The sequence below is a fragment of the Acomys russatus genome, chromosome 6 (assembly GCF_903995435.1).
Source record: "Acomys russatus chromosome 6, mAcoRus1.1, whole genome shotgun sequence".
Taxonomy (NCBI): Eukaryota; Metazoa; Chordata; class Mammalia; order Rodentia; family Muridae; genus Acomys; species Acomys russatus.
The window spans coordinates 30507740-30519897 of NC_067142.1; the positions used below are offsets into that span (position 1 = coordinate 30507740).

General features: G+C 46.8%; 1 protein-coding gene across 1 annotated transcript; it reads right to left on the reverse strand.

Moving 5' to 3' along the window:
* Positions 1-256: 256 nt before the first annotated feature.
* On the reverse strand, positions 257-10339 carry Dyrk3 (dual specificity tyrosine phosphorylation regulated kinase 3). Its single transcript, XM_051147340.1, has 3 exons — positions 10134-10339; positions 8245-8356; positions 257-2107 (listed from the first exon to the last, which is right to left on the reverse strand). The coding sequence occupies exons 1-3, from the start codon at positions 10208-10210 to the stop codon at positions 530-532; spliced, it is 1767 nt and encodes a 588-aa protein (XP_051003297.1). The 5' UTR covers positions 10211-10339; the 3' UTR covers positions 257-529.
* Between the last annotated feature and the right edge of the window lie 1819 nt (positions 10340-12158).

The following is a 12158-nucleotide window of genomic DNA, read 5'->3' on the forward strand; positions in this document are numbered from 1 at the left end:
AAAACACACACACACACACACACATGGGCGGGCCTGGCATGGTGGCACACACCTTTAATTCCAATACTCTGGATGCAGAGGCAGGTGAATCACTGTGAGTTCCAAGGCCAGTCTGGTCTACAAAGTTGAGTCCAGGGCAGCAAAGCTACACAGAGAAACCCTGTCTTGAAAAAGCAAACAAACAAACCAAAAAAAACCAACACACACACACACACACACACACACACACACAATCTTCTATCTTGAAATAGATTTTAACCGAGAGAGAAATACATGGGTTGACGAGAATGACAAAGATGCATTGACCTATAAAAAGTCATTTAATGTACACTCCAGATGGCCAATACAAGCCGGTTAGACAATTAGCCCTTGAAGAGTTCTTTTATAGTCTTATAAAAATGCTCTGCCTTGTTAAAAAAAGTTTAGTCTAACAAAAACATATCCATCGGTGAATGGGCTTCATTTTTTTCCCATTTGCATGTTTTTAAGGTAATCAAAAATACATGCATATGCATCTCTGAGCAGTCCATTAGCTAATTAGCTTTGGCAGCACACTGCACAGAGGTATACTACCACTGGTTTCTGATATTAGGTTAGCTTTAAGCTTACTGGCTATCCCTACGACTGGTGGCAGCTTGGAGCCCAGTTCCTGGAAAGGGTTTGTAGGATTAACTACCCGTTTCCCTGACACCTTGTCCATGGTGAGAGGTCGGGGCGCAGACTTGCTAATCCAAGGGTGTCTCAATGCTTGAGCTGGGGTGAGGCGGGCAGCAGGGTCCCACTGAAGGCATCTTTTCAGAAACTCTATGAATAAGTAGTCATCGCAGCCCTTTAGTGCTGTTGCCCAGTCTTTGCTGCCTGGGGGGCCACGCTTCTTACCCCTGCGTGAGCGACCCCCAAGAAGCACAACCCTCCCATCTGCCTGAGTAGTCACAGAGCAGTATCGGGGAAAGCCCTTGGAGTTAATAAAGTACTTGGCACGTTTGGATTGCTCCAGGAGTTTTGGTGGTGGCATCCCTAGCAACTCCATCATACAGGCCAGCTGGTCTCCTTCGTCCTCTCCAGGGAACAGGGGCTGTCCTGTGAGAAGTTCTGCAAGGATGCAACCGAAACTCCATATGTCGATCGGCGTGCTGTAGCGGCAGCCCAGGATGATCTCTGGGGCTCTGTAGAAGCGTGACTGGATGTACGTGTAAAGCTTCTGATACTCGAAACAGCTGGACCCAAAGTCAATGACCTTGGTTGCGCTGCGCCCGTGATGTTTCAGGAGAATGTTTTCCGGCTTCAGGTCACAGTGAATGATCTTGTTTTTGTGGAGGGCATCCAGGGACTGCAGGATGGATTGGGCAAACTTTCGAACCAACTGGACGCTGAAACCCTGAAACTTGTTTTTTTTAATGAGCTCATACAGGTCGATGCTCAGCAGCTCAAAGGCCATGCACACATGGTTCCGGAAGGTGAAGCTCTCCAGCATGTGGATGACGTTCATGCTGCCAGTTTTGTCCTGCTTTTTAAGATGCTCCAAGATCCGGATCTCCTCGGCTGCCTGGCGGTGAAAGCGCTTCTCGTTGCGGACCATTTTCAGGGCCACGTACTGGCGAAGCTTGTGATCGTAGACTCGGGCCACCTGTCCAAAACTCCCCTTACCGATAATTTTCAGCACCTCGTAGCGGTAAGCTAGGTGGTCTCGGGGTACATGAATATAGGCTCCGTCTGCGTCGTCGTACCCTCCGTTATTGGGACCACCAATAACTCCTTGTCGCTTTTTGGCATTTGGACCCACGAAGTAGATTTCTGGGTAGCTGACGATCTCCAGCTTCTCATAGGCAGTGAGGTGGTGCTTGTATTGCTTCAGGGCTTGCTCAGGAGTCAGCGGCAGAACTTTCGATGGTTTGGATGAACTGCTGGGTTTCACAGTATTGAGGCTTTCTGAGCTTTTCCCCTGAGACACAGGAGGAGAGGACTTCTCGGAGTTGTTGGTGCCATCGGACTGAAGATTACTGGACCTTCTGTTGTTGCCAAATTCTTGAAACAGCTGTTCTACCTTCATCTCAGGGCCACTCACCAAGTGCTGAGTGGAGTCTCTGGTTAACGGCTCAGCAGTAATCTACAAAAGAGAAACACGCACACGTTAAGCCTGGTTAACGGCACTAGAAACACTAGGAGGGCAGACGGGCCTTCTTTCTGACTTAATGATACCAACACACTTCAGTTGCATTTGTCTTACTTAAAGTTTAAAAAAAAAAACAAAAACCCAAACAAGGGACTAGAGAGACGGCTCAGTGCGCTTGCTATGTAAGAAGGGGGACTTAAGTTCAGATCTTAGCACCTAGGTAACACATTGCCCTTGTGCCTGTAAGCCCAGTGCTGCGGGGATAGAGACAGAAAGCCAGACTAGCTCTGGGTTCAGTGAGGAAATGTGTCTCAAAGGAATATGGAGGAGAATACAAGAGCAGGACAGGTGACTTCCTCCTCTGGCCTCTGAGAGTGTATGCACACAGGCTCATATGCTCACAGGTATACACACGTACATATGCACATACGTACACACCATACACACACACACCCTACTCCATACACATACATGCAGAGAGAGGGGAGGGAGGAAAGTAAAGCCCCAAACAGGAAATAAAAAAGTCACAGTCCCTGGAGATGCACTTCATTGATCCTTGGAGTCACTGGATGCACTCGCCCCAGCTCCTACATGTGGCCAGCTTTGTTCAAGGTAGCGTGACTTTCTATTGCCCTTCAATATGCTACACTCCTTCTCGTAAGTCTTTGAACTGAGACCCCTTTAGACTTTGCCGCATCGGTTCACATCCGATGTGCCTTCAAGAACCAATTTCAGTCTTCTCTCTGCAGTGCCCTCCTGATTAGTCTCACACTTTTATTATCTTTTCTATTTCTCGGGGAAAGGAGGGCATGTGCCCCGACACACATGTGGAGGTCAGAGAACAACCTCCCGGTTCTCTCCTTCTACCACACGGCTCCCAGGGGCTGAGAAGGGTTGGTGGTGAGCGCCTTTACCCACAGAGCCAGTTCACTTTTAGAAATGAAAAACCCTAAGTGTAGCCAGGTAGTGGTGTGGGCCTTTAATCCCAACACTCAAGAGGCAGAGGCAGGTGGATTTTTGTAAGTTCGAGGCCAGCCTGGTCTATAGACAGATTCCAGGACAGCCAGCACTACACAAAGAAACCCTGTTTCAAAAAACTAAAAACAAACAAACAAACAAAAGACCAAAACCGAATTCTATCCATCGATCCAATATTCACCAGAATACCTACTGCTCACTACTTGGCCCCTGCACTAAAATACAAGTACTCTTAAGAAGTTTAGTTCACCTAAAAGGCTGAGCCAGGCAAAGAATAATGGCTTGGCGATGGTTAAATGAACATCTGTATGCAACCTGGTCAATTTTTTTTTCTTTTTCTTTTTTTTTTCTGAGACAGGGTTTCTCTGTGTAGCCTTGGCTGTCCTAGATTCACTTTGTAAACCAGGCTGGCCTCAAACGCACAGCAATCCGCCTGCCTCTGCCTCCTGAGTGCTGGGATTAAAGGCGTGCGCCACCACACCCGGCTCAAATTTTCTTAAATCATTTACAATCTAATTTTAATACACCTAAATAGTTACTGCTAAACTCTTTGACTTGGGACTGTCACTTGAAACCCGTTTTCTTGGTCTATAAAATGTGGACGATACCTACTTGCAGCATGTTGTGGGAACCAAACCGTAATCAAAACATGAAAGGCTCTCACAAGCCATAAGTGTATTTGAAACATCGGCTCTTACTAAGTAAAATTCTCAAAATGTGACTGCTTAAGCGGCCCTCCTACACATATTCTCTCTCTCTCTCTCTCTCTCTCTCCCCCCCCTCCGCCTCCCTCTCCCCCGTTGACTTTCTCTCCTTCCTGTGTGGCTTCCTCCACATTACAGGCTCCCTCTATGGACCATCTAGCTGAGCATCTGCCCGAAGAAGAGCCCAGCAGTAAGTTTTTGCGTGGAAACACTTCTTCTTCCCACAGAGCCTACCTTCTGCTTGTCCTTCTGTAGACCCCGTCCTCACTTCCTCCCGTCGCCTCACCTGGGTCTGTCAGGCTCTCTCATCTCCCTGCTCATGCTCTTCAGGGTACAAAGGATGTCCTTCTTGAAGTGTGGCTTCCAGGGCAGTGAATAGCTCAAATGTCACCACTACAGATGACCAAAGTTCAGACCCCAGCAAACCAGAGGAATCCCATCAAGGATTTTTTTCCATATGGGGAGGGGAACCTTTCCTTACTATGCTTCCCTTTCTTATACATTTAAATCTTGACAATGAATCAATTACATAGCAAGTCTTCTGTGCTATAATAAAACATTCATTCCTTCCATTTTTTCCCCCTCAAACTATAGTTGTGGTAGTTTGAATGAAAATGGCCCCCATAGGCCCATAGGGAGTGACACTATTAGGAAGTGTGGCCTTGTGGGAGGAAGTGTGCCATTAGAGGTGGGCTTTGAAGTTTCAGACGCTCAAGCCAGGCCCAGTGTCACTCTCTCTTTCTGCTGCCTCCTGATCCAGATGTAGAACTCTCAGCTACTTCTTCAGCTTCATGTCTGCCTGCCTGTCACCATATCTTCTGCCATGATGGCAATGGACTAAAGCCCTGAAATGTAAGCCAGCCCTAACTGAATGCTTTCCTTTATAAGAGTTGCCATGGTCATGGTGTCTCTTCATAGCCTTCAGACAACTGGGCACAGTGACTCACACCTGTAATCACAGCACTGCAAAAGTAGGCTGATATCTGTAAGTTCAAGGCCAGCCTAGTCTACAAAGTGAGTCCAGTATAGCCAAGGCTACAGAGAAATCCTTTCTTAATAAACCATGGGGGGGGGGGGCAGAAAAGAAACCCAAGGACAACAGTATTCCTATATAAGATGTTAACAGTTATAAAATATTATATATTTCTAGCCTAGGGTTATAATCATGATAATCAGAAAAGTATACAAGCCAGGTGATGCTGGTATACAACCCTAACCCCAGTACTCGGAAGGCAGAGGCAGGCAGATCACTGTAAGAGGCCAGCCTGGTCTATGTAGCAAGTTCTAAGACAGCCAGGGCTACACAGAGAAACACTGTCTCAAAGACAAACAAACCGACAACAAAACCAAAAGAAATGTATACAATGGACTCAACCAAATATTTTGTTAACTAGAGTTACTGTGTTTTACTTAAGAATGCTTCGTGCAACATCATTATTGTGAAAAAGCATATTGTGCTTTAAATAAAATGTGCTGTATTAGTTGAGTCCTAAAAATCCTGCTAGGAAATTCAGAATGAATAATCTACTAATCCAGATATAAAAACCTACCCCTGGGGGGCTGGAGAGATGGTTCAGAGGTTAAAAGGATTGACTGCTCCCTGCTCCTGCAGAGGTCCTGGGTTCAAATCCCAGAAACCACATGGTGGCTCACAACCATCTATAATGTAATCTGATGCCCTCTTCTGGCCTGCAGGTGTACATGTAGCCCACTGCATAAATAATAAATAAATAAATCTTTAAAAAAGGGGGGGCTGGGTGTGGTGGCGCACACTTTTTAATCCCAGCACTCGAGAGGCAAAGGCAGGCAGATCTCTGTGAGATCACAGCCAGCCTGGTCTACAAAGTGAGTCCAGGACAGTCAAGGCTACACAGAGAAACCCTGTCTCAGATAAAAACAAAAAAAACAAAACAAACAACAACAACAAACAAACCTACCCCTGGAAGCAGAGGATGTGCCTCAGTTGGTAGAGTGTCTGCCTAGCATGCATGAGGTCGTGAGTTCAATCCCCACCCACCACTGCCAAAACAAGAAACTCCTATCCTCTACCAGCTCCAGACCCTAAATCTCCGCAATGAGGAATTCAGTCTAATAAAGGCCTTTAGGCAGACGATGTGCAGTTTAGATGTGCGTGTGAAAGTGCCCTGCAAAGCTCTGAGGCTGACTGTGTGGAGCCTAATGGGCACTCTGGGTGGAATCACAGCATTACAGACTTTATGTGTTCCCAGGGGGGTCAAAAAGCACATGTCCAGCCAAGTTTGCAAATAACAGGGGCTGCTGGTTCCAGTGTTTGCATGAGGACCAAAGCTTAGAGCCCATGCCAGCACTGGGTGGGCATAGAGCCCGCCTCTCATTCCAGCTTCGGAAGGCAGAAGCCGAGCAAGCTGGCTAGCAAGGCTAGCCATTTCTGAGCGCTCTTCATCAAGAGACCTCGCCCAAAGAATACGACAGAAGAACATACATGTGTGTCACACAAACAAGAAAAGTGGATAAAGGGGTTAAAAAAAAAATCCTTGCAAATGACATGTTGGATTAGAATCTAAGATCTTAGGGCTCCCCCCCCCCCCATTATTACTCTGAACAACATGCAGTGAGATATTAACGATCCTGGAATACAGTGTGAGTGACGTACAGTACAGAGACCGGCATGGACCAATTCTGACAAAGTTAAAGGAGGTTTGTGTCAGATGCAAGAAGTTTCCAATGCTGTGGTATGCTGGTTGGCAGCAGTGAGCCAGGACATATGATGGTCACCAGAGATGATTCTGGATTTCTCAGACGTGTTCAGACACCACAGAAATAAACTCACAGGGATGGAAAGAGGTCCCCCCCGCCAACACACACACACACACACACACACACACACACACACACACACACACACACACGTTGTGCGCTCCAGAAGAGATTAAAAATAGTGTGACCAGACTTGCAAATATTTTTAGATCACGCTTTGTGATATTATTAGCCTTGAAAGTGGTTAAACAAAACAAAACAAAACAAAAACCAACTAGGGAAGAACTAAGAACAATTACAAGGCTAACAAGATGGCTCAGCTGGTAAAGGGGCTTGCCACCAAGTCTGGCAACACACACATAGACACCACACCACAGAACATGTACAAATAAATAAATGTAATTTTTTGTTTTTCCGGACAGGGTTTCTCTGTGTAGTTTTGGCTGTCCTGGACTCACTTTGTAGACCAGGCTGGCCTCCAACTCACAGATCTGCCTGCCTCTGCCTCCCAGAGTGCTGGGATCACAGGCGTGGGCCACAGCACCTAGCTACTAAATGTAATATTTTTAAAGTAAAGTTACAGAGATTAAAAAAAAAAGAAACAAACGCAGGTTGTAAGCTGAAGCAGGAACCACTAGGAGGACCAGCACAAAGCATCAGCTCAGCTAGTGGGATGATCCTTAGATGATACATCGTAGTGTGTTATCAAGTCACACATGGTGGCTCTTTGCCCTGGAGCTTGTCCAGACTCTGCTCTGCTACTCTACACACACCCTGTGAACTCGTTTCACTATTACCTTAAACAAAAACAGTGTCGCAAGCTAAGGGTCTGAAGTTCGTAAAGGAATTTGAATGCATCAAAACCCAAACTTAATTGATGAGTTTAAAAAAAAAAAAAAAAAAAGCTGGGTGGTGGAGAATGCCTTTAATCCCAGCACTCTGGAGGCAGAGGCAGGTGGATTGCTGTGAGTTTGAGGCCAGCCTGGTCTACAAAGTAAGTCCAGGACAGCCAAGGCTACACAGAGAAACCCTGTCTCAACCCCCCCCCCCCCGCAAAAAAAAGAGCTGTCTTTTCATGCACTAACCTACCAGGACTGCAGGGGAAACTGAGCTGATTGTGAATTCTGACATTTCCCCCCTGTTGCTTCTGTTAAAAGGAGCCTTTGTAATATTCTATGTATATCATCTGCTATAAAAAGAAACATCCTCTAAACAAAAGTACCCACACACACATCAGGTACCATATCTACCCCAGCAAAAAGTATAAGGAAAGGGGGAAAGAGGGTTCAAATCAAAATTCTCCCAAAAATCTGAACTCAAACCACAGGAACTGTTTTTCCCAAATCAGGCGAAAGCAAAAGCAAAGCAGGCAGGCCGTGCTGGCATACCATTTAACATCAGCAGTGTGGAGACAGAGGCAGGTGCATCTCTGAGTTTCAATGCAGCCTGGTTCTATATAGAGTTCCAGGCCAGCCAGGACTACATACTGAGACTGTCCAAAAACAAAACAAAAAACAGTAACTTAAAAATCAAACAAAAGAAATCACTCAAAAACAAGACACCCCCCCCCCCAAAAAAACCCCAAAAACGAATAACCCAGACCAACAAAAGGAAGCACGTGCTGCCAGCGATTCAGAACGGGCGCCTGCGCACGAAGCAGGCACTTCCTCTTTCTCAAGACAATCTTAAGCAAGGACTCCTCCCTTGACTTACGTTCAGCCTTCTGGAGACAGGAGCTTCAGAGGGATTGCAGAGTGTGTTTGAACAGGGTGGGCACTTGGTTTCATCTATCATCATGAAGGTATCATAGACACCATCCCCCAACCTAGGAGAAAGGGTTACAGATAAAACCAGTCAGTGACTGAATAAGATGAACTTGCGGGTTCAAACCACCCTAGGCCTTAACTGTTTCTTACCCAGTCTGACACTGCACGCAGACAAGTGGGGCATTCATTGGGCAGCGAAAGAGGTTTCCAGCCTTTCTTTTCCATCTTTAAAAATTAACTAATTCATTTTTAGAGACAGGGTCTCTTACGTAGCCCTGGCTGTCCTGGAACTATGTAGACCAGACGGGCCTTCAACTCACACAGATCCGCCTACCTCCACTTCTGCATCACCACACCTGTCTCCTTTTTCTTTTTCGAGAAAGGAAAATATTTCTAGACTCAAAATCTAAAATAGTGACAACAGGCTGGTGTGGAGGCACACTCCTTTAATCCCAGCATCCGAGAGGCAGAGGCAGGTGCATTTCTATGAGTCCAAGACCAGCCTGGTCTACAAAGCGAGTTCCAGGACAGCCAAGAGCAAGGTAATAAAGAGAACCTGTCTCTCACAAACAAACAAATTAAAAGCAAAAACAATTCCAACAAATCTTACTTTCTGAAGGTTGTTCCAAAAAAGGAGGGGCCATCAATTAACATATTACTTGAAAATGAAGGCTTATTTGAATAGGAAACCTGATGTCAGAAGGGAATAAACAAAACAGAGGTGTTTGTTTTCCTCACGTCTGGGACCTGGATTCTATTTTCAGCTCCACCTGGCTGTGCTGTCTTTCCCTCTAAGCTGGCTCATAGGTAAATGGGAAAAGAAGGTCCAGTCTACACTCTAACAGAAGACCTTTCAGAGCTCTTTTCTCTTCGTTTACTTATGTACCTACTTAACAGCTAACTTGTGCGTGGGGCGGGGGAAGGCAGCCAAACAGGAACCCGGTGCTGTAAAATTACAAAATGTACCCAATCTCTCTTCTGTTTCCTCTTCATTTCCTAGTAGATGGGGGATGTTTAACGTGCTAATGCAGTACAGCTTGAGTCTGTTCTTAAACTGTGGGTCTTCCCCCTCCCCACCCCCCACCCCCACACACTGTGAAGGCACGCAAACAATAGGCAGGATTGACTAAATCCACAAAATGGCCCTGAATAATGCATTTCATGTGCTATTGAGACTACACATTTCCCTGACGGACACAGTTTCACGCTACCATCTCAGACGATACAATATGAACACAACTATGACTAGGTAACATTTCTTTTTATTGTTTTTAAAGATATCTTGGATTATTTCAGTCACTTTTGAGATCTGTCTTATAAAATTAGTTCTGGAGTTTAACAGAAGTGCTGAAGGAATAAAAGGAGGCTTTAAAAACATACACACAAAGAAACTGAAATATCTTCTAAAAGAGAACATGTTGATGTTCAGACAATATTTCAATAACAGAAGCCAATTTTCTGGATGGGACCCGCCTCTGCCACAGCACGATAAAACACAGGGACCGGCACCGCATCTGCAGAGCAACAGCCAGACACGAATGACCCAAGAGGGTTCCCTTAGCTAGGGCTCGGTGCGGAAAAAGGGACCCCCCCACAAAGCCAGGCGGCTTTGGAGAAGCAAGCTCCCCGGGCTCTGCTCTCTCACTCCAGGGGCAGGACTCGCTCCGCACACTCTCGGAGCAACAGGGCGCGGTTCACAGGTCTTGCGCACAGGTCCCGGCTCCCCGGTGGCCCCGCCGCCTGCTCGCCTTCCCCCGCCCTTCCCGCTCACTGCGCTGATGGACAAGCAGCTCAGACCCGCAAGGAGTCCTGCCGCTCCTACCCGGGCACCGTTACCTCCGCTGCTGCGGCGGGAGCCCGGCCCCCGGCAGCGCCGCGTCCTTCCTCCCGCGCTCGCGGGCTGCACCTCCCATCGCGAGCTCGCCCCGCGGGCACAGCGGCGGCGGTTGGCTGGGACGGTCGCCTCCAGCACCGCACCTCCTTGCTGCGCTACAAGCCGCCGCACCGCTCTCTGCTCGAGACGCCCGCAGGGACACCGCGCGGGAGCGGCCGCGTCGCCTAGCAACCGTGCTGCGCCTGCGCAACGCCGCGGCCGCCGAAGAGGGGGCGGGGAAGGGGCGGAGTGAGGGGCGGGCGTTGCTCACTGTAGTGCTCTCAGATCCTTTTTGCAGAAAGGGAAACTGAGGCCCAAGATGCTGGGCTTCTTCGTACTCATCTAGCACTGAAGCAATGCCTGGGAGTATCAGCAGCGCAGCCTTTCTGTTCGGCAGACCCCTTGGAAAGCTCTGCCCATCTTTAATGTGTGAAAGCGTACCTCACACGTTCAGAAAAGTTCAGTGTGTTAAGCCTATTTCGACAGTTGGAATGGAAGTGAAAAGGAAGGCGGTGAAGCCACAGAAGAGGTAGTGCTTGCGGTGCTGAGCGTGGTACCAGTACCCTAAGATTTCCTAAGGGTGCAAAACGGTAAGTCTGTTGGATCCACTCGAAAAGCCAAAGGTTCATTCACACGTCGGACGCACACGCCACCTAGTGTACACTGGTAGTTATTTCAAAGAGCATAATTCCATAAATCTGCAAAATTTCAACCAAAGAGCCTTTCTGTGTTCCTAAAAGTCGGAGTCCCCTGGACTCGTCTCTGAAGATTCACACTCTCTTCACAGCTGAGAATCTGTCCGTTTAGAACACTTTACTTTCTTATGATCAGTGTTGCTTTAGCCTCTCTGTGATATAAACAACAAAAAAAAATGTTTTCTTCCATGTTGACCTTTTTAGAAGTTTCTAAATAGCTGTTTCTGTCTGCCTCCCCTTCACCCACAACCACTGCAATCTTGCTTTCGTAAGGGTTTTTATTTGGGCTCTTTGAATCTTTTGTTTGAAAAGAGAGTTCCATGGCAACAAAAGGCACCTCCCAGCCCCAGGATTACAACATTCTACTAAAGGATCCTGCACTTAGGACTTCTAAAAGGTGAACACCTCAGGCTACTTGACTTCAGCAAAGAGTTGAATGGGACTAGCCTGCGCATGTTTAATTTGGAATCACTGCATTTTCCCTTCTGTCTTTCTGACAGATCTTCCAGAGCCAAGCTGATGAATTCTTGCTCTGCTTCTTACCCCTAAGGGGGTTGGAAGAGTAGATACAGAGGCTGCCTTTGTATTTAGCCCGTTATTTCCATGGCCAAGGGAGGGAGAACTCCTTGAGGGCTCTAGATCTCATGAGTTTCTGACCTTGGGGACCTAAGTACTTTTCAACATTTCTTCAAAGAACCCCTGTTTTGTTACAACAGCCATACCCTCGCTAAGCAAACTGCCTTGTGCCTTCCAGCTCTTGAGAAGCCCCACTGAAGTGTAGGTCAGTGTCACTTCGGAAGAGCCTGGGCAGAATTTGAAACAAGACAAAGAGAAATCGAGGCTTCCAGGTTTTCACACATGTGAAGAATATTTGACAAGTGTTAACATATGTAAAAAGAGACCTGAAGATAAGAGGACAGAGTTTTGATAGAGTAGGGAGCCGCAAGAGGGGTTTGGGTGGGATAGGATCAGATATAATACATAGGGGCTGGAGAGGTGGCTAAGTGGTTAAGCACACTAGTTCAGAGGACTGGGTTTGAGTCCCAACTGTCCTGACATCTGAGGGTACCAGGCACACATGTGGTGCAGTGACAAACACCCATATACATAAGATAAAGCTAAACTTCTTTATCTAATGGTACATTGGATATATGTGTGAATTTACTGAATAATGAATTAAAGTATTTTTAAATAAATGGAGTGGTTCATAATCACCATTATCAAACTCTGAAAATGTAAAACAAGAATCTTACCAAGTACCAGCCAAGTCATCTGAGATGTCTTCCTGTCTTT